We start from the raw sequence: 23417 nt of genomic DNA, 5'->3' as shown, positions 1-23417 counted from the left end.
AAATCCCTATATAAGAAAAGTACCGCCATCTACTCTTTCCTCCGCCGCCTCCTCTCCTAAAGCGCTTGCTTTTTCTTTACTTTTTGCTGGCGAAAGCCAAGTCAACGGTGGCGCACCTAGAAAGTCCACGTTTAAGCTTTCAGGCCGAGCGCGCGCCGCCGCCGCCGCCGGCGACTGCGGCTGCGCAGAGGACTTTCAACATGGCTCTGAGGCGGAAAAAAAAGAAAATATAAAGAAGTGAAAAGCGCGCGCTATCATCGCCCAATAGGAGATATTGGATAACACAGGAGAGAGCGAAGCGGCATTTGTCAAAGGATGGCGGTACTTTTCTTATATAGGGATTTTAGGCCAGCGGTCCGCGGAGCGCTAACTGCTGGTGAGATTCGGAAACACGGAGCATGCGCATAGAGTCATTCGGGCGGTGCGTGCCCTGCGTCGTCTGCTACTTCTCCGCCCAAGCGGTAGCAAGCGCTGACCCATCCAGCTTTCTTTCTTTCTTTTTTTCGCACTGTGAAGCACTGATACCAACACTGCCTCCCGCTTGTTGAATACGCGGACATTATATGGTTGGATGGGCAAACTTGGTATGCTCGCCGCATCGGGCTTCAATTGTTTTGTCTCTTATGAAAAGTGGCCAGCCAGTTGCAGCAGTATGTGAAAGACATACGACTAGCTAATCGGTTAGCATTGACACAAGGTTGCGGAAGTGACAGGCTTCGTTATCCCTTTTGCAGAATTCCACAGTTAGGGGTTGCTGCACAACCATTATTCGGGTAAACTTTCTCAGCTGTGAGCAGCGCTTGGTCCTATTGCCCTTGCACACGTGTGCGTTTTTTTTGCGTTTTACAGAGCATGGACTTGTGCCAACACACTACCAGCTTTGCATCCTTTTAAAGTCGTGTGACTAGTTCGTCCCCACATACCCTCTGTTGCAAATATATAATGAATAAATTTTCGCCGCCACATTTACTTTCATGTGTCGTTCTATGCACACCTTACGTCATTGCACGCACGTGTGGGTGTAACAGAATAATTTTCATAAAGCTTCATGTCCAATCGATATCACAAATATTCTTACTATGGAGCTTCTGTGGACGTTGTTTCAACGAACAAGAACCGAGTTGAGTTAAAACTCGCGAGAAACTGCAGCGACAAACAACTCTTTTTTTTTTTTTCTGCTTGCTGTTTACCCGATGAGCAGCTGGCCGAGGGGCGACTAGATAAATCCCACCGCGGAAAAACGGATGCGCTCTTCAGCGCTTGTCGAGCGCAGGGGCCGAGAAGTAGCAGACGAAGCGGGGCACGCACCGCCATTGCGACTCTATGCGCATGCGCCGCCTTCACAAATCTCGCCGCCAGCTAGCGCCACGCGGGCCGCCGGCCTAAAATCCCTATATAAGAAAAGTACCGCCATCTACTCTTTCCTCCGCGGCCTCCTCTCCTAAAGCGCTTGCTTTTTTCTTTACTTTTTGCTTGCGAAAGCCAAGTCGACGGTGGCGCGCCTAGAAAGTCCACGTTGAAGCTTTCAGGCCGGGCCACGGCCGGGCTCGACTGGCGCGCGCGCTCGCTTCTTACGGCCTTCGCATCGGGGCTAGTTCATGCCTATCGCCGCTGCTTGGAGGGGGGCGCTGCGACCCCACCCTCTTTAAAACCCCTTGATGTTAGAAAGTAGCGACACTCTCCCCCGCGCGCGCGCTTTCCTCCTCAATTCTCCTCGGATTTCTCCCCCTCACCGGGCCGGCGCGGCGCTGAACCCTCCAGTGGCTCGCTGCAGCCGCATTAGGATCAATGCCCGCGCTTGTTTATTCGGCGCTTTTAAGCGTTGTATGGGAATTTATCCCTTGTGAAACTGTCATGACGAAAGTACGTTTCCGATAGAACGTCGTGCCATTTTTTTAGGACGCTTCGATAAATACAAGCGGAAGCGCTCCGAAAAAATGAGTACCAAGCAGTGGCTGAGCTGTTTACCTCTACGTCGCCACTTGGGTTGTCCGTAACGCGGAGGTGTATTGGGTGCATACAATATAAGCAGCGTAGAGTATAAACGAGAATTTGGTTCACAATCTTCGCTGTTAAAAGGCTCAGAGAAGGTAACCAAGAAGAAATGTGATAGTTTACTTAAAGTGAATTCGCCAAAATGAGTGGGCCAAAAGCCTTTTTACCAATGCCACTGTGCGAAATACGTGCTGTGTTTGCGAAACAGCCAACATAGAACTTTACACACGCGCCTGTATTCCGTCACTATGAAACGACGAGAAATTACATTCCATCACCTCTGGGAGTAAGCTAAGTCTCTCTCTCTCTCAAAAAAAAAAAAGGCTGATTGCTTACACGGAAACTGCTAAGACTGGCACTTGATAATTAACTTACAGGCTTCAAGATGTCAAGTTTATCAGAATTGAGGGTGATTATCAGAAGCGCGTGGCTTGTACTTAATGAGCATGCGCGAATAATACATAATACATAATACCACTTATCTACCTATATATTGCGGTTCATGCCTTCGCAACATAAAGTACATAAAGAAAAAAATGCTCGCAGTATTGAAACTTTGCAAAGATACAATAAGCACGCAATAAGAGTAAAATAGTTCCTTGGCTTCACAAGTATCAGGCGCAAGGATCACACGCACACACATACATGCACACACATACACGCAAACACGCACGCACACAACTGCAAAATATGAGTTACAGGCATTAACTCACAAATTACATACATTTGAAAACTAACGCACGCGCGAAAACACAAAAAGCTTTTTCACGGCTCGAAGAGTCAACGAAAATTTCAGCCGACTCACTTTAAAAAAAAAGTATATGCACAGTTATCGGCGCTCTGTATTAAACTGAACGAAGAGTCCGGCTATGCGAAGAGCATTAAAATCTCCATGCAACTTCATCCACAAATTTGAGGAAAGCTGCAACATTCACCTCGCAAAGAACGGCGTGCTTAGAAGGGGCGAAATCCCTTCTCCCGATGTTATGGAGCCACTGCTTCCGACGCACGACATTCCGTTCACCTCGGGGGATATAAAATAAGGCTTGCCCTTTCTCTGGCCTGCTGCTGCATTGAAACGCGCAGCAGCAAGGCATTTTCACAGAGAACGAATCTTAAGGCCCAACCACACGCGGCTAATCGTACGCGCCTGACTACGCGTCATGCGTCTGCGTCGCCTTGCGCGCTCGTCCTACGCGTCTCGAGAGGGGAGACGCGCAGCCCGCGCGCGCGTCACGCCGGACTTGATTTTGAGCGTCATTTTGAGCGCACGCGGCGGAAGTGGCAGCCCCGACGTCACGTGGTCGGCATGTGATCTTCCGGCGGCTTGGAAACAGGTGTTGTCGAAGTTTCGGAATCGGACCGAGACGCTGGGAGTCGCTGCCGAAGTTTCGCCAGCGATGGAAGGGATCAACAATGAAGCTCTGATCGCCTGCGTTGAGGCTCGGCCTGCCCTTTGGCAAGCGAAGCATAAACACCACAAAAATAAGCACATGACGAGGTGCTTGTGGACCGAGGTGGCGAGGATCGTCATGCCCGACGCTGCCGTAACAGGTAAGTGCTCGCTATTTTATACGGGTGTCATACGAGAGCACTTTCGAACCCGATCGAGCCCGATCGTGATTTGTGGTCACAATTGCCTGTACCACGCAATCTGTGTAGAGCCGATGGCGATCCAGAAATTTGATATCGCTCGATCGTGATCGAAAGCCTGTGTGGAACCGGTATAAGCTGCCTCTTATCAGCCAACTCTCCGATGTTTAAAACGCGTTTTATCTGTGCAGATGACGTTATCACAGCGCTACAGAAGCGCTGGAAATCCCTGAGGGATAAATTTCGCCGCCTTCTGAAGGGACTGCAGGAAGAAAAAAAGAGCGGCGCCGGTGCAGACGACGTGCAGGACGACGTCGTCTGGCCGTTTTTCGAGCAAATGATGTTCCTGCGCGACACAATGGAATATAGACCGTAAGTGATATTGAAGTTTCAATCTTAGCCGACGTGTTGAAAATGAAACACGGGATGCAAGTGTTTTCCGTTTACTATGTTGACCGGCGATGCCGTATGTTTATATTGTAGCAGGTAATGGGCCGAACTTGTTGGCCCCCAAAATCGCGCTTACATGAGTAAATCGACGCTTAGTATGCTTATATTCAGCTTTGTCTAATTGGCGATAAAAGATGTGTGCGTCATCGCTACTGCGATTATCGCATATTTCGTTAAATGTGATCTGGTCAGGGCACATATATGCAGTACAAGGATAGTTTTGTATATTTATTTAGGTACCCACAAAGCCGGTTTTTCTTTGCAGTGGGTAGCAGAGAAAGTAGAAAAACAAGTACAAAATAACACCTAAAGTAGCACATACAAACCTAATATAATAAAGCACAAGACAGAAGTGCAGAGAATAGCACATACAAACTAGCAGGGCAAACTAAAAGAAAAGGACTTGCCTGATGCACACACACACACACACACACACACATACAAAGAAAAACTTTGGCAATAGTCATTCATACCACAAGAGGCATGCGTTGTGTTAGGTGCAAGTGCTTTCCTTTGATTCTATGCACTGATTCTAGAAGGCAGCGTGCAAGTGCATAGCAGTATTTAGCCGAGTATTGAATATTGCTATATTCACGTCTGTCTGGGGCACTGCAATGAGCAGTTTTAATTTTGCGTTTTGTTGCTTGCCAGCCCTGTGCAAATCAGTGCTCCATCACACACTCAAATTTTACCTAGCTCGCTCAAGGATTCATTCAGTGCCCTCATGCTGTAGGAATAAATGCACCAAAGTATTGATGACATTGTCAGCTGCGTGATTGATAATACTGGTTTTTGTGTCTGCTCAGCGGTGTCCTTACCTAATTATCAGCCTGCGGTGACTTTGTGGATCCCAAGCGATGTGGTTATTGGTTTAAGCAAAGCTTTCACAGTGTTTGTGGAGAACGCTGTTACTGCTTAGCAGACATTTCCAAGTAGAGACTACATGACCAGTTTACTCTCATTTGCACTGTGGAAAAAGTTATTACTGGAATTTTACGTGTCTAAACCACGATCTGATTACGTTATTATATCCGGTATTTGCGCTATGTCCGGTACTGGTCACTCGTGCAAGACTGTAGCCGGCAGTCAGCTGGGTTGACAGTGGTTCAACGACTACATTAATTTCAGTATGATGCCTTAAGTAAGACCTATTTGGCAAAACAGCAGCAGCAGCGGTGGTAAAGTCAAAAGAAGAGGCATATCAAGCTTTTGTTTAAGAAACCTTCTGGAGGGGTTCGCTCGCTAAAATCAGCTTCACTGGGCCAACAAAAAACCTTGCATGGCAGATGGCAAGGTGACAAACATGATTATACAAAACTTCCTAAATACAAACAACAATTGCACTGACTGCTACATTTTACATAGCTTTGCACTGTGTTTATACATACACTGAATTAAGAAAAACAGTTTAGTATGAAGTGAAGTTTAAAAACAAATGAAAGGAAAACAGTTACAAGCCGACAACATTTCAAGTAAGAAACTGTAACAACAGGAAAAAGCCTCATGTTAAAACATGACATAACAATACTATTACTGAATGTTGAGAGAGTAGAAACATACATCTTTCAACATGAAATTTATTAAGTGGGCACACTGATTAAGTGTAGTGGAATGCTAATTGATGTATTTCGAAACTGAAGCATTCCAGATATGCGCTCTTTCGAGTACAAGGTATCACTAGGCGTTAGGCACGCAGATCTCATGGGGAACTGCTTAAATGTATGAGAAGCAAAAAAAAAAAAAAGAAAAATACAAAAGCTACATTTCAGTGCATGCAAAAAATGTTCATTCTGGTTGTGTACACAAGCTTTACAAAACTGACTGAGAGTTTCGGTGTTGCTTTCTAATAAAATGACACCTTAAAACAAATGTGGATGGGCTTGAGCCATTACATATTTTTGCCCTTAGACCGGCACATTATTTGCACTTTCGCAATATGTGCAAACCTTAATACGCTCACATGCAGGACATCCGGCAACCTTCCATCTGTGCCTCCATCGAGTGAGGAGGAAAGCGCTGCGGACATTTTAACAAAGATGTGCCAGTTTTCTGATCTGGCATCGCTTGAGGTGCCGTCACCATCCGGTGAAGCGTCGCAAGCGACACTGTCTACGGTGTCCCATGAGTCACTGGAATCCCAGGACATTTTGGAATCCCTGGAATCACCGGTGCTTCAAGATGTGCTGGTTCCGGAGGCTTCCGAGGCACACCACAGCAGGCAGCAGTCAGAAACATCGCTGCCCTCAGCAGGCAGTCACAAGCAAGGGACGCTGGGCAGTGTTCCTTCTGAAGCAACATCATCAAGAGGGGGGAAAAGAAAAAAGAAAGATGACGGTCAATTAATATTAGAACAATTGGGCAACGTTACATGTGCAATGAAAACATGCAAACCGCAGGACGACCTCGAAATGTTTTGTTTCTCTCTGCTCAAAGACATGAGAGAGGTCCCTGAGGACAGGCGTCTCACCATGAAAATTAAATTAATGCAAGTAGTGCAGGAAATAAAAAAATAGTGCTTTAAAAATATAGCATATACCAGTTTGTTAATGTACAATTTTGACTTATGCTATATTTCGTGTTTTTTTTTGAATTTCATTCTTATAATTTATTCCATTTTATGTTGTAATTGTGCATTTATTGTTTGCATTTGTCTATGTGAAGTTTTGTCATCCATAAGTTAAATAAATTATTGTTTTCCACCGAGTACTGCAGCAGTGTTTCAGCATTCTAACAAATAGTAACAAGATGTATGGCAAAGTATGAATGCTGCTTATGGTATTGTGGTGAAAGCAGTAAACGTATATATATATATATATATATATATATATATATATATATATGCCTGACATTGTTGCTTGCACGACTTCCATCACTGGAGTGGAAGTAGCTGTAGGTCATGGAGCTGCTTCATGGCTGCTTCCTTTGACACACCAGGTTGGTTCCACTGCCAGGGGACCTCACCAGCACTGCTGCAGAAGTACGCCATCAGAAGATTTCTGGCATCCGCAGCTCTAGCTTGAAAGTTTCTGGCACGTGTGGTGCGAAGTGGAAAGTAGCCCTGCTCCGAGCCATCCCTTGGCATGCCTTGCCGCCAGTGCCCCGGCACAACATTCCCAAAACTGTCCTCCCTGTCTGTGAAATGATGCACATCTGCGTTCAGGATGGACAGGAAGTTGTGCAAGATGCAAGCTGCTTTGATGACAAAGTCAACATTCTCAGGCTGCAAAGGGATGGTTCGGAGGAGTATGCGCCACCGGGCTGCTGTGATGCCAAAGGCATTTTCCACACACCTCCTGAAAAAAAAAGGAAAATCATTGAATTTTATTCAGGCTGATGCAATGCAATACCTTCCTTTAAACAAAAGAAAAGTGCGGAAGGGTTGGAAGCTCTTGCTGGTGCATACTTAGGGACAGCGTAATACTTTGGGATACAATAAAAAAGGTAAGCCAACACGAATGCTTGTTCCTGTGTAGTCATGTCTCATGTATTTTTCTTTCTTTTCTCTGTTCCCAAGTATTCAACAGAAGTCATTGATGTGAAGTGTGAAAGGTTAACTAGCAACGAATGGTTATTCCATGAGCTGTCACACTAAGCATCAGCTATTATACATATTAAGCTCGTTACATATTTGTTCTATGTGTATACTGCCACTGTACATTACGGCTGTACACTTTTCAATGACACAAACGTATAGCCACTAGTCATGATTAATTTTACCCCCTGCATTCTTTATATGCTTGAATACAAACAGTGTGTCGGCAAAACAGAACAGCCAGTAATGTTAGATTATAAAAAAATTCGGCGGCCACTGCCAAGAAACTTACGAAAGCATTCGCACAGCATTTTAACCTGCCATGTCACTATTTAGGTACATTACACCTCATATTGTAGTCACACTTCCGAGAGACAGAAAGTATAGGGAATCATATCTCATTCACAAGTTTATTAAATGACAACCAACACGTATGAATGTTTCAAACGGTGCTCTTGAATTCATTTGCTACACTAATGGCACACATATAACTAGCAGTCCTTAACTCTTTGTAGGGGTGTGCAAATACTGAATAGTAGATTTAGAATTAAATATCGAATCAAATAAAAAAACAAAAAAACAGGATATTGAATGAAATATTGAATAGCAGGAAATGTATTACAAAACATAATGCTTACAAATTTTGTGCAAGAAAGGAGGGTGCTGCACAGGCTCTCTATATACGGTATGGTCTACTGTTAATGAAGGGGACTCCAAATTAGCATTCCAGCTATGGTTACAGCTCAGTTCTACTATATGAAGGTCTGGAAAATACTTGTGTTATTAATATATTGTCTGTTGAATAGAATCAAGTACTTTTTTCTTTCTGAAACTGAAGAATTAGTTGCGATGTGTTGTACTTCATACGCCTACACGGGTTATACTGACGGCTGTGAAAGCGGCGTTAAGTATCGTCACCGCATATCTAATATACGATCTGCGTGCCATCCCGGTGGCTAATCAACGCCCGACCTTCGCCCATGCCTTTTTTTGTGTGCTTTCCGAAATACGCCTTATCTTGTCGTTCTCTCCGTTCGCGTAAGTCGCGTTATCGTTTCGATCGGTGCTGTCAACCTGGACGAGCCTTGTACCGACGACGCGGTGCCGCTAAATTGCGGCGTTCGCGCGCTGTGTGTGCGATTGATCCCCGCATTACTACTTTAACACTCAACAAGGCCGGCTGTAAAAAGGGCGAATTGCCCGTTTTACAGCATACGCAATGGTACAGCGCTCGCTAAACTAAAACTGTCTACTTTCACTTACGTCCCCTATGCGCGCACACAAAAACGCTGACATGGAAAGCAATTTCTGTCCCGACGAAGACAAATCCCCATGTGGAAATAGTGGCTCCTTGTTCTACTACTGTAGATAATGGAAAGAGGTTACTTACAGCCGTATAGTAAAGTCCTTCTTCTTTACGCCGTTGAAAGACGGGCCGGACCCACCAACGTCGCTGCAGACGCTTTCTGCGTTCCCGCCGCCTTTGCAAGAGCAGCAGCAGCAAGAGCTTCTGTGCAAGAAGCAAAAGCTTCAATCTCATGTAGTACATTGCGGGCGGCGAACGCTGAAGCTGGCGAAGCAAGCGGATTAACAAAAGCTCGATAGCAACGTCGTGCGGTCGCGCGCAGATGTCAACTCCAGTCGTGGGCAAGCAGACGCTACCGCGCGCACGGGTAGATCAGTGATGATGTTGATGATCGATGTAGTTTTGCTTAATAACAATGTGTAGATACAAATGGCGTGCATTTCTCCATTTAAAAACAATGTAGTATATGTAACATTGATAAATTAAATAGAAACGACCAGCCATAATGAATTAAAGCTTTTCTAAAACCGAAACGTTTCCGCCGTCACTGGTCTGTCAGCCCTGTGCTACGCGCAGTGAAGCGCGCACGTTTGCGCGTATTGTGTGGCTGGTCGCCCTTCCCTTCATCACCTGCGTACGCACTCGGAGACGCGTATCCCGTGCTACGTGTGGTTGGGCCTTTAGATTCCTACGAAAGGATGGAAAAACTTGGGAAACACACGTTCGGAGCGGCAGGGCGACCACCACTTGGACTGCTCATGGCGAGCGGGAGAAACTAAAGGCGAGCGAAAGCAAGTTTCGCGCCGTTTTCGTGACGTCAGGGTCACCTGATGGAGTAGTCTCGAGCGCCGCAGCCATTCAGCGTGGCGGATGCGCTGCCTCCGCGAAAGAGGGGAAGAAAAAGAGGAGGTTGACCGCGCCTGCGAGGGTGTTGCGGCGTAGATCAAAGCGTGTCGCTACTTTCTAACATCAAGGGGCTTTAACCCTCTTGCTCAGCTGCTCCCAGCCGATCTGTGCAGCGCACGCAACGCTGGAAGATTGGGTCGGGCGCTCTTCTTACCTCACCGTGCATTCAAGAACAAGTCGCCTAATTGTAGAGGACTCGTAAATGGTTCATCTAGGCTTCTTATAAATGGATGCAGTGTTACTTCATTAATACATCGAGCTTCTTTAAATTCACTGGGGCTGCATGCGCCGGGAGAATAGCTCTGCGCCATCAAATGCATTTTTAGGAATGGAAATAAATATTTATTGCTCGCATGCAGTTACAATGGTTGCCATACTTTCAGGCAAAAACTTGCGGGCACAGTAGCTCACAAATGTGTCTTAATTCACAATTACAATCTAAAGTGTTTCCTTGGCGACTTGTGTACATAGGCCGAAGGCTTGTCGTTTTCTTCACTCAGTTGGTTTAACTGATTTACAAGGAGTATTCTCAGAAACTTCTCGGTAATTGGATTTGCGGATCGTATCGCATGACTGTCAACACCTTCAGGGCAGCTCAAGATGGGAGCGCGTTGTAAATAGGGCTGCACTGCTCTTTCGAGTACTTCTAGTACATTCCTGCGTGGCAGGTGTTCGGAGGCTTTATCGAAAAAAAAACGCTATTATTTATATTTATTTTATAAATACTGCAATCACCATGCGGTGATTTTAGCAGGGTGGTACAAGCATAACGAATACATTGGTTTGGTATGTACAGAAAATGCACACGTTAACAAAGAAAACTGTTATTTGAATAAATACAAAGCGTACAGGTTGGGCACACACAACGTTACTCTAAAGAAGTAAAACACTCTCACTGCAAACATGGCACAAACAAAATAATGTCACTGTAAACATGATAAAAAAGAAGTTAATGTTGGCGCAGAGATGACGTCATTTTTTTAGCTGGTTCCAGTCCACTACTGTGCGCGGAAAAAAAGAATACTTAAAAGAGTTGCTGCGTGAGGAAAAAAGAGTTATAGTGAAATTATGTATTTGCCTAGTAGCGTATGCGGAGGAGAAGGCTACGATCTTTGTTATGTCCATGTTATAATTCCCCTTTATTAGTTGATGCTATCTTGTCCAAAAGCGCTAGAAACTCGGGCTAGAAACTCATTGCTTGGGAACTGGTGCAAAGAAGCACCGGGTGTTTTTCCGGAACGGGACTTGCAATACGGTAGAGAGCAATACATCATCACACAGCAGTTATATACGGATGTGCAATAAACGGCGCCAAGTCTTGGCTGTGGCCGCGCGTACTAAAGGCTGTACGACCGTCTCCAGGATGGATGGATGATGAACTTTATTAGTGTCCTTTTGGGGGCGGAGCCCACAAATTACTTCATATTGAACGACACTGACAGAGCACCGAATAAAATGCGCGGGAAAACGATCGTGCGAGCGCGAAGGCAAGCGCATGTACGCGGAGCAGGGTCTAAAGCCCCTTGATGTTAGAAAGTAGCGACACGCTTTGATCTACGCCGCAACACCCTCGCCGGCGCGGTCAACCTCCTCCTTTTCTCCCCCTCTTTCGCGGAGGCAGCGCATCCGCCACGCTGAATGGCTGCGGCGCTCGAGACTACCCCGTCAGGTGACCCTGACGTTACGGAAACGGCGCGAAACTTGCTTACGCGCGCCTTTAGTTTCTCCCGCTCGCCATGAGCAGTCCAAGTGGTGGTCGCCCTGCCGCTCCGAACGTGTGTTTCCCAAGTTTTTCCATCCTTTCGTAGGAATCTGAGATTCGTTCTCCGTGAAAATGCCTTGCTGCTGCGCGTTTCAATGCAGCAGCAGGCCAGAGAAAGGGCAGGCCTTATTTTATATCCCCCGAGGTGAACGGAATGTCGTGCGTCGGAAGCAGTGGCTCCATAACATCGGGAGAAGGGATTTCGCCCCTTCTAAGCACGCCGTTCTTTGCGAGGTGAATGTTGCGGCTTTCCTCATATTTGTGGATGAAGTTGCATGGAGATTTTAATGCTCTTCGCATAGCCGGACTCTTCATTCAGTTTAATACAGAGCACCGATAACTGTGCATATAGTTTTTTTTTTAAGTGAGTCGGCTGAAATTTTCGTTGACTCTTCGAGCCGTGACAAAGCTTTTTGTGTTTTCGCGCGTGCGTTAGTTTTCAAATGTATGTAATTTGTGAGTTAATGCCTGTAACTCATATTTTGTAGTTGTGTGCGTGTGTGTGTGTGCGTGTTTGTGTATGTGCGTGCTTGTGTGCGTGAATGTGTGTGCATGTATGTATGTGCGCGTGTGTGTGTGTGCGTGTGATCCTTGCGCCTGATACTTGTGAAGCCAAGGAACTATTTTACTCTTATTGCGTGATTATTGTATCTTTGCAAAGTTTCAATACTGCGAGCATTTTTTTTTCTTTATGTACTTTATGTTGCGAAGGCATGAACCGCAATATATAGGTAGATAAGTGGTATTATGTATTATTCGCGCATGCTCATTAAGTACAAGCCACGCGCTTCTGATAATCTCCCTCAATTATGATAAACTTGACATCTTGAAGTCTGTAAGTTAATTATCAAATGCCAGTCTTAGCAGTTTCCGTGTAAGCAATCAGCCTTTTTTTTTTTTTGAGAGAGAGACTTAGGTTACTCCCAGAGGTGATGGAATGTAATTTCTCGTCGTTTCATTGTGACGGAATACAGGCGCGTGTGTAAAGTTCTATGTTGGCTGTTTCGCAAACACAGCACGTATTTCGCACAGTGGCATTGGTACAAAGGCTTTTGGCCCACTCACTTTGGCGAATTCACTTTAAGTAAACTATCACATTTCTTCTTGGTTACCTTCTCTGAGCCTTTTAAGAGCGAAGATAGTGAACCAAATTCTCGTTTATACTCTACGCTGCTTATATTGTATGCACCCAATACACCTCCGCGTTACGGACAACCCAAGTGGCGACGTAGAGGTAAACAGCTCAGCCACTGCTTGGTACTCATTTTTTCGGAGCGCTTCCGCTTGTATTTATCGAAGCGTCCTAAAAAAATGGCACGACGTTCTATCGGAAACGTACTTTCGTCAGGACAGTTTCACAAGGGATAAATTCCCATACAACGCTTCAAAGGGCCGAAAAAAATGTCACAGTTTCGCCCTAAGGGCGAAGCAATGAATGCGATAGCAACACAGCAATGTCATACGAAGTAAGGTGAGCGGCTTTGGTAGCAATATGAATTGTAGTAAACATGAGCTGATTAAGTAAGGAGGTGTGCTGCGGCGTAAGTAGACCGACATGAAGAGAGACTCGATGACCACGAGAAGGCGCGTGTGAAACGGTGGTGTTGATGAGAAGCGCTTCCCGTGGGCAGCGCGTGCGAAGGGACACATCTGTAGCGCTGCACTGCCAATCCGGGCAGCATTGCATGTGTAGCGTGCGTTGGAAAATGTGGCCCGACTATTACTAACTGAATGAACAAGCTTGCTGTGAGCGCGCACAAACAAACATGAATAGATCACACTGAATGACTGCAGACAACGACCGTCAAAACTCTGGCAGCAAGCGGATACGCCGCATAGGCGAAGGTACGTGCGGTCTATCGTTTCAACGGAAACTGAGCGGCGAATGGCGCCTAAAGGTCAGAGCCGTGTGGAGATAAGAGACGGTGCGAGCGAGCGACGAGCGCGGTTGTTGGCAGAGAAGTGCCCCCCCCCCCCCCCCCCCCTGCTCCCTCCGGCGCTGGCTTTCCGCTTCCTTGCTTGCGCGTGGGAGATTGAGTGCGTTCGCTCTCCGTGATAGCGCGCGTCCCCGCACGCTTCCGCTGGGGCATACGGCGCGCGGCGAAGATTTTATCTATACGGAACCTCACGGCGACGGCGACGGCGACGACGACGGCGACGGCGACGGCGACGGCGACGCCGTAGAGATAAGGTCGAAATTTGGCTAGCGCCCATACGAAGGCGAGACACTCTTTCTCCGTGGTGGTGTAGTTGGTCTCTGCACGCGATAGCGTGCGACTTGCGTGTGCGATCACTCTTTCAATACCTTCGTGCCGTTGCACAAGCACCGCACCAAGACCAACGTTAATGCCGTCTGTATGAATTCACGTGTTCGCCTCCTCGTCAAAGTGGGCCAAAACTGGTGCTGACACCAGAGGTTGTCGAAGCTCGGTGAAAGCAGTCTCTTGCTCTGCAGTCCAGACGAACGATACATCTTTCCTCGTGAGACGAGTCAGCGGCTCCGCCATCTTCGAAAAATTTTCGATGAAACGCCGGTAGTATGCGCAAAGGCCCAGGAAGCGTCGGACACCCTTCTTGTCGGTCGGTCGGTGTTGTAAACGTGGCTACAGCGGCAGTTTTCGCGGGATCGGGGCTAACGCCTTCCGCGCTGACCACGTGTCCCAGAAACATCAGCTCCTTGTAGCCGAAATGACACTTCTGAGGCTTAAGGGTAAGGTTAGCCGATCGGATGGCTTCGAGAACTTGCCGCAGTCAGTTTCAGGTGGTCGTCAAATGTCGCCGAAAAAACAACCACGTCGTCGAGGTAGACGAGGCAGCTTTGCCACTTCAGACCAGCGAGAACGGTGTCCATCATTCGCTAGAAAGTTGCTGGTGCCGAACAGAAACCGAAAGGAAGTACTCTGAATTCGTAAAGGCCATCTGGAGTGACGAAAGCAGTTTTTTCGGGTTCATCTACCTCAATTTGCCAGTAACTGCTCTTGAGATCGAGAAACGAAAAATACTTATCTCGCCGTAACCTGTCGAAAGAGTCATCGATGCGTGGTAGTGGGTACACGTCCTTCCTGGTAACATCGCTCAGGCGTCGATAATCAACACAGAAACGAAGCTTTCCGTCTTTTTTCTTGAACAGAACGACCGGGGAGGACCAAGGACTGTGCGAATGCTGAATGACACCATCATTTAGAATCTCCTTGACTTGGGCTTGAATCGCCTCACGTTCTTTCGGCGAGACACGATAAGGCTGTTTGATCGGGTGTGCGTCGTCGGATGTCGTTATTCGGTGCTTCGTGATTGGCGTTTGGCCCACCTTAGTAGACCAAGCCAAGCACGCGCGGAATTCGTTCAAGAGTTCCTGCAGTGCGTTCTTTTGGTCGTCCAAAGCTCAGAGTTTACATCGATCTCTCTCAGCGAACTGTCGTCTGTGTCCACTTCAGAAGCAAAGCACTCGACGATCTCCGTTGATGGTTCCGCGTAGGCGACGGCAGCACCACGAAAAACTTGCCGATGCTCAAAAGTAAAGTTGGTAACGAGGACCGCTGTCTGGCTATCAAGAAGCTCCACAAGGCTTCGCGCTACGCAAATACCTTGGGTCAGGAGCATAGAAATGTTCCCTTCTACAACGGCTTCACCGTCTTGTAGCTCGTCGGACTTGACCGGAACCATAACAATCGCACGCGGTGGTATCGTGATCCTGTCGTCCGAAACGCGAAGTGCGGATCTGCGTCCAATGGTGTCGGTCTGTGCTGTTTCCCTTTGTGTCGAGAAAGTGATGCAGCGCTCGCGGAGGTCAATAATGGCGCCATACTCCCGGAGAAAGACAATCCCAAGAATTAAATGGCGGGAACACTCGCGTACACCCAGACAAGTGGCGAGAAAAGCGCCACCGCGAATTTCTACTCTGGCGGTGCATAAGCCAAGCGGTGTGACGACTTCGCCACCTGGCGAAGTCGTCACACCAAACTGGCGCCCCATTCCCGGGCAGCGTAACTTTTTTCAGAATGCTCACAGTTTGCCATTAAGAATAGAGTAATCGGCGCCGGTATCTAGAAGTGCACTAATCTTTCAGCCCTCAACCAACACAGGTATGTCCAGTGAAATCTTGTTCGCAGGAACTGGGTCTGGCGTCATCGTGTTTTTGTTGTTCTGTGGTAGTCGGGACGATACAAGGTCTCCAGCGCGTCGAGTATCAGCGACCCGCCTCGGAAGCTCGCTGACGTCAGTTTTTCCTGCGTGGACTTGGTGATCTCCCTTGCATCGTCCTTGAAGTTGTATCACGAGCAAGGAAATGTCGCCGCGGTGAGGATGAGCGTGACTGCCACTGGAATGTGTCCTGCCTGCCCTGCTGGTCGAGGAATTCTGCGATGTCGGGAGGCCTTTGGCCGAACCTAGGTCGAGGCGAACCGATAGAAAAACCCCACAGTCCGAGTCGTCGGTAGGGGCACTCCCGATACACATGACCCGCTTCACCGCAGTAGTAGCACAGCAGTCGTCGATCGGGTGCTCGACAAACCTCTGATTTCCTCGCGGGTATTCGGCGTTGAGGTACGGTAGCGGGGTAGTCGGAGCGGCTTGAGCCGCCTGCAACGCGACTGGCGACGCAACATAAGTAGGTGCGAAAGCTTGGGCGGGGCTCAGCAATGTTTCTGCGTAAGTCTTGCGCTGGGGCTCGCTTGGCAGAGGTGATGCTTCACTGCTGGAAATAGATGCCTGCAGTTCCTGCTGTACTTCGTTGCGTACGATGCTGGCGAGGGAGATGACTGGAGGTGGCGACCTACCGTGGTGCTTCTTCAGCTCGTCGCGAACCACGGAGGGAATCAGCTCGCAAAGCAAGGCGACGTCGCACCCGAAGCCTACCGGCGTATCCGGAGTGCAGGCGGCATTGACTTGCCGGTTGTACATGTTCTATACCGTTGCTGAAGCGTCTTCTCCATCGCGGTAGCTTCGGTGAGGAACTCCGCAACAGTCCTCGGCGTATTCCGAACAAGACCGCCAAAGAGCTGCTCCTTTACGCCTCTCATCAGATGACGCACCTTCTTCTCTACCGACATGCTCGGGTCGGCACGCGGAAAGAGACGCGTCATGTCCTCCACGTACATCCTGACGCTCGCGTTGGGTTTTAGATGCGAGAGCATCTTACGCTCGGGGCAGTGTCCGTTCTGCGGCGTCTGCACCCTTACTGCGCATGCGCAACTCTCCCTCAATCTCCTCTCCTACGCAGGTGTGCGCTCTCCTTCTCCCCTCTCCCCCTCTCTGCCACAGGTGCGGCGCAGCAAATCATTGCATATAACTCTCTCTCTCACTCTCTCTCTAAGGGTACGCCGGGAGGCGGTGCAAGTGTCGCGACGCAATATAAAGCACGCGTTTGCTGTGCTTTTATCATTCTCTCTCTGTGCAACGATGTGCGAAACGCCATGAACAGCGTCAACGTCGGCGCTAGTTGCAGCGGCAGCGCCACCGCTGCGGAGCAGAGGAAGGCTCAGGAAGCCGAACGTAAACGTCAGCGTCGGCAAGCGGACCCCGAACTTTGGGATCGTCTTCAACATACCGCGCGCACCGACGCTAGGAATCACGTACGATCTCTAAATAAAGACGCAACAACCCCGTACAAACGTCTCCTCTCTTCTCAATAGATTCTCTCACTCTAACTTTCATTGGGTTGTGTTGCCAAGTGAAACGAAACGGAAACTCGATGCGCACCCCCGCGATGCTTTCGCATCCCACCATGGTTGCCCGTAGGGTGAGATGATGTGATTTTTTTTTTTTTTGAACGCGTGATTGAAGGACTCGCTCCGCTTTTTCCCGGCGGGCGGGGCTGGAGTAAGTCGCTTGCGCTGGAACTCGGGCCAGGATGACAGGGCACTTTCGCGGTTCATAAACCACGTGCGACCACCATCCTGGAGGCTGAAGTAGACGTGCCTGAGTTTGGCGTTGTTGTCCCACTCCTTACACACAGCCACGCGCTCGAACTCCGCCAGCCAGTCTTCCACGTCTTCAAATGTGTCGCCATGAAAAGCCGTCGGCACTTGGGGGTTCAGCACCGTTAGGTAAGTCGGTGTCACCCTTTCCGTAGGATTCGCAGTGGTCGCAGTCATCACTTGTTCCTGGAGGTTTCCAAATTCAGGGGCGAGGTCTCGGATTCGCCGGCTTGTACGGTGAAGTGGAGTCAGCTCCAATTGTGGGATGGGGTTCGTGCTGCCCAGTGGGGTCTCCTGCATAAGTTGAGCGTACCCAGCACCTCCACCAAATTGCCACGTATAGCCTACTGTAGAATACACGCTGAATGAGGATCTAGGCAAGCGTAAGCGTCGACGCGTGATGCCGAGACGAACCTCGTTCTCTTCTTCTTCTTCAGTCCCCTTGCTGTGCCACACCATGTGGCAATATTATAGTATAGCACGCCTGTGAAAGCAACACCAAAGTCCTGCCCGATACGCGTTGAAACCATGCAACAGACTTGAAAGGTAAAAAGACCTCCCAAAAAGAATATTTCCCCACTAAAATGCTTATTTTGCTACCAGGAGGGTATGCGGGCTTGCGCAAAGTTTCATTTGACTTTTCGCTGCAAGCCTTCTTGTTTTTGGAAGCTCCAAAATATAGCATGTGCATTTGGTGACCTACTTCAGGTTTTGCTCCCAAAAAGGCACAGTGTGCTTTATAAAGTACACAATCGTAGCGTTTCAATAAATAAAGCGCCATTCACGAAACTTCACAGTGTATCTAGAGTGTGAAAATATAAACTCACTCAGAATATCAACAAAACTTAACTGGTACATTTTTCTTAGGCCTTGGTGGGTTAAAGTGACAGTTTCATTTTTCATGAGAGTTATACGTCCTGGAAAAACGGGTTCATGGCAAAAAAGTAAAACCGAAATAAGCAGACCAGTAAGTGACCCATGCGTCGAGAAAATTTAATACCTGATGCGTTCAATAAAGCAAATGTACCAGTTTCAATTGTGCCTAATTGGTAATCATGCCGTCTGCACATAACAAAACAGAAAAATGAAAACATCAAATTTCAGAGTGCCCTTATAATCTGTATATTCGTTAGCGCTGTTGAACACCAGGTGCCGCCTAGAGGACGTGTTCGAATAGATGCCCTTGTGCAGCTACGCAGTAGTAAGTCCACTTTATCACACCTTGAGTGGCATTCTTGCTGACTGACGTAGGAATTGTATCGCAGACATCCGTCATCCTTGCCTTGAGCTCCTCTGACGTGGTCGCCTCGATTAGGTAAAATGACTTTTCCTATATCCGCAAAGAAATAATTCGAGTGCAGAGAGGTCAGCTGACCTAGCCAGCCAATTTACAGGCCCGTGCCTTCCAATCCATTGCGCAGAAAAGTTGCATCCAGCCAGTTTCAGGCTCGCCTGCTGCTGTGTGCTGACGCCTCATCCTACAGATACCGCAGAAGTGGGAGACGTGACAGCAAGATTTCACTGAGAAACTCCTCCACCTCTGCTTGATTGATTTCGTCCACGTAGCGCTCCAGCAAATGGACCAATTATAGTGTCACGAGCAAAGGCCAAGACAAAGACGTTGTAGTGGCGCTTGGTCAGAGGCTCTCCTGTCGGACTGAAACCTGCTGGAATCTGTGCGCTCTGTGCAGTTTTGACTCGACAAGCGCTAGCCATTTACTGTTAATTAAATACTCCCCGTAACATCTTTTGGTGGAGGTCGCGGGCTTTATTCCACCCGGCGCTGGATCTTCGGAGCCTATGCCACGTTCCTCCCGCCTCCATGGCTGAAGACAGTACACAGTCATCGCAGCCCGCGCCCGCGGCTCCAGCAACCGTGGTCCTTTCGCATCCCTCGACCCCGGCACGTTTTGCGGCACGGACAACAATGACGTCGACGGTTGGCTCCTATTGTAAGAGCGCGTCAGCAAGCACAGCAGGTGGGATGAAACCCTAATGCTCGCCAACGTGATTTTCTACCTACGGGCACGGCTCGCGTGTGGTTTAACACGCACGAGAACTGACGAGTTGGGACTTATGCAAGGAGAAGATGCGCGCAGTGAAATTCCTGTAACTCTGGAAGAATGTATTATTTCTACATTCGCTGCTGACACTGAGACCATGACCCAACCTGTCATATCGGCGCGAACCCAGATACTTCTGGACAAAATGATATCCCCCGACCACTTACCTTCCCAAAGTGAAGCACTCCGTGGTGTCGTATTTTCGTACGTTGACCTATTTGATGTTGCAAACAGTCCACTAGACCGTACACATGTCGTGGCCCACCACATTGACACTGGAGACGTCAGCCCCCTTCACAAGCACCCTTGCCGAGTGTCTCACTCTAAGCCGCAAGTCATCCAAAAGGAGGTTGAGTAAACGCTTCATAAAGATGTGATAGAGCCTTCCTCTAGCCCTTGGGCATCCCCTGTAGTGCTTGTGGAAAAGAAGGACAACAGCTGGCCGGTTTTGCGTCGATTATCGCCATCTCAATCGGGTAACGAAGAACGATGTGTATCCTCGCCCACGAATTGATGATGCACTCGACTGCCTCCATGGTGCCAAATATTTCTGTGCGCTAGATCTCCGCTCGGGATACTGGCAAATTGCCGCCGATGAGCGCGACCGCGAGAAGACCGCATTCATCACACCCGACGGCCTGTACCAATTTAAGGTTATGTCTTTTGGGTTGTGTAATGCTCCTGCAACTTTTGTACTCATAGTGGACATTCTTCTACGCAGTCTAAAAAGGTCGACATGTCTTTGTTATCCGGACGACGTCATCGTTTTCTCGCCCAGCTTTCACAGCCTCCTCCATCGTCTGTCGGCCATTCTCGACATATTTCGCCGGGCTGGCCTCCAGCTCAATTCACCTAAGTGTACCTTTGGGCGCCGCCATATCAAATTACTTGGGCACCTAGTCGACGGTATACTGGTGTCCAACCGGACCATGACAAGGTCCGTGCCGTCCACGAGTTTCCGGTTCCATGGTCCACGCAAGAAGTACGTAGCTTTCTTGGGCTCTGCTCCTACTTCCGCCGCTTTGTTCTCAACTTCGCGGACATTGCTCGAACCCTCGTGGACCTACTCAAAAACGATGTGGCCTTTTATTGGGGCGTCGTTGATTTCTGCCCTCACTTCACCACCTGTGCTGGCTCATTTTGACCCGGCTGCTAGAGCAGAACTTCGCAACGACGCAAGCGGCCATGGCATTGGTGCTATCCTCGCCCAAACACAGAACGGAGTCAACCGTGTGATAGCGTATGCTAGTCATCTTCTGTCACAGTCGGAAATAATTACACCATTACTGAGCGGGAGTGCCTAGCTCTCGTGTGGGCTGTCACGAAATTCCGTCCACGCTTATACGGACGGTCGTTCGTGGTCATAATAGACCATCATGCGCTCTGCTGGCTCTCAACACTTAAAGACCCCACAGGGAGGCTCGGCCTTTGGGCATTACGTTTACAGGTGTACACGTTATCGATAGTGTACAAATCTGGCAAATTACACAATGACGCCGACTGCCTCCCCCGCCATCTCTTGAACCACCCGACTCCACTGAAATAGACCCCGACACCTATGTTTGGCGATAACAGACTTCATCCATGTGGCCGACGAACAACCAGAGTAAAAAAGAAAGAAATATAGAGAGAAAGAAAGAGACCGTGTCATGTCATGAACTTAACGTTACCCTGACGAAGGTCAGGTACGCGCACTACCCCCAAGCTTCGCTTACCCCCATTTTCTCGACAGGGGAAAGGCTGGTGATGTTTTTGTGAAATGATCCAAAACGAAACGTTTTCAACCAATCACTTAGTGGATCGGTAGCGAAACATGATTGCAGGATTGTTGTTCGGTGCCCTTCGACAAGTGGTCGAGAGACACCGAATGGAACGCGTTTTATTGCTGTGAAAGCGTACATCAACGCTAAGGAAGCAGATGAGGCAATGACGAACACGCCGATATGCGTGAGCTGCGCCGGCACGGTGCACCTCAACCCACAAAGTAAGCGCTGACGCAAAGGAACCATGTATTTGGCAATGTTAAACCAATAACATTGAATTACGTGAGGCTCGAAGGTAGACGTGCGGCCTTCAGTTTTTTTACCTGCTTCTTTACCAAAATTTAGCGCTCAACCCCTCTGTTATAGTTAATCCTCTTATCTTGAAGGTACATGCGACGTCAGAGGACCTACTCACTAACACTTTATTTAGCAAATACTGAAACATATAGGATTTCTTTCTTTACGTGTACAATAGTAAAGTGGGATTTCTTCAGGTAACCTTATTCAACAAACACGCTATAGGGCCTTTTTATATTCCTTGTGGATTTATTGCTTGTTCGTGCATCTACTTTATTTTGAATGTCATTCGCCCATTTTTACTGTATTGAGAATTGCATACCCTGTCGCTTCATTCATCACATTGATCCTTGTAATACTTTTACTGTACCTTTTTCTCTATGCTTTGCGTATTTTTCTTTTCATATATCTGTATCTTTCGTATTTTGTAACTACTACCACCATTCTAGTGCATAAATAGTTGTATTTTGTATCTCTGATCTGTCCGTCAATACATGGCATTGTTTTTTTTAAATACCTTTACTATCACGTGCCTCTCCTGCTTGAACCTCTGTGGTGATCTCTCCCGAGGTCATGTTTATTCAATACGTGTAGTGGTAGCTCAGACTTTCGTGTCAGACATACCAAACACTAAGACATCTTTTCACTTTGCTATGACACTCGCTTGCCAAGGTCATCCATTAGCATAGAGGCATGAAAACGACTGCATGGTGCTGACGCAGTGACAAAGAAACTACGAAGAAAAGACGAAAACGGACTTACATTGATAGAACTACAAATGCCTATAACGACGATGGCATAACGACAGTCATATGTTTCTTAAATTATGGCGGTTAGATAACGACAACAACGTGACAACGACGACATAACGACACTGAGTGGACGATGACTGTATGAGTACAAGGGCGTGACGACAATGGTATAACGACAGGAGCATTGAAGAAGCGAGAATGACGACGATTGCACGACCCTCACAATATGACAAAGACGACGACAGTTTCACAAAGGGTGCATGATAGCTTATTCAAAGGAAGAATTGGCATCCACCCGTATTTAACACGAAGCTACAAACAAAACCCACACGGGTTTCTTAGAAACAAAGCTTCGTAGTAGGAGAAAAATTCGTCCTGGTCCGGGATTTTCTGATGTCGTGGCACGAATTTTTCTGTAAAAGAGAATGAAGTGTATCGCCAAAGAAATACTTATAGCAATTCCATATGCCTTTTTAACAGCGAAGCTGTTCTATCTAATCGTAAAAAGTGGCGCCTGCTGTTGCAAAATTTCGCCGAGCTATGACGTCACTGCGTTGCCTAGCAACCACCTCGCGGAGCGGCGTGTACCTCGCCTCCTCTCTGTGCCGTGCACATCTTGCCTTGACATGGGACGTTAAGGAGACGGAAGGAGAGCATGCGCGCGGCGCGTGCAGTTCTCTGGAGCGGGAAAGAGAAAATGAGAGCGAGATAGAGAGAGAAAGAAATTGTGGCAGCACGAACGAGGCAACGCGCAGAGCTGCTGCCGACGCCGTCCGCGTTCCCTAGCCGCGCATGCACCAAAGCAGTAGCGATGACGTCACCTCGCGTTGCCTAGTAACCGCCTGCGCAGGTGCGCGCTCGCCTCGCTCGACACGGACACGGCTCCTGCCTGCCCATAGAGTAACATACGGATTACAAGAGTGGCCACTCCAGCCTAAAAGCGGCCGAGCTACGCAGCTTCATGCCGCCCGCTAGAGGACAATACAACACTCCCTGTCTCTAAAGGAACGCGCGTACTAGTTATCTACTGTAGTAACTTTTCTATAGTGCACTATACGTCTACTTGTCTATGTGGCCGTAGAC

At 48.1% G+C, this 23417-nt stretch overlaps 1 protein-coding gene across 1 annotated transcript; it reads left to right on the top strand.

Moving 5' to 3' along the window:
* Positions 1–3116: 3116 nt before the first annotated feature.
* On the top strand, positions 3117–6862 carry LOC119452583 (transcription factor Adf-1-like). The gene is made up of 3 exons (XM_049668452.1): positions 3117–3549; positions 3780–3960; positions 6005–6862. Exons 1-3 carry the CDS (start codon positions 3159–3161, stop codon positions 6549–6551), a joined length of 1119 nt encoding a protein of 372 aa, XP_049524409.1. The 5' UTR covers positions 3117–3158; the 3' UTR covers positions 6552–6862.
* Positions 6863–23417: the final 16555 nt, after the last annotated feature.

This window comes from Dermacentor silvarum, chromosome 5, assembly GCF_013339745.2.
Source record: "Dermacentor silvarum isolate Dsil-2018 chromosome 5, BIME_Dsil_1.4, whole genome shotgun sequence".
Taxonomy (NCBI): domain Eukaryota; kingdom Metazoa; phylum Arthropoda; class Arachnida; order Ixodida; family Ixodidae; genus Dermacentor; species Dermacentor silvarum.
Note: the sequence above shows the minus strand (reverse complement) of the source record. Positions and strands in the feature narration are given on the sequence as shown.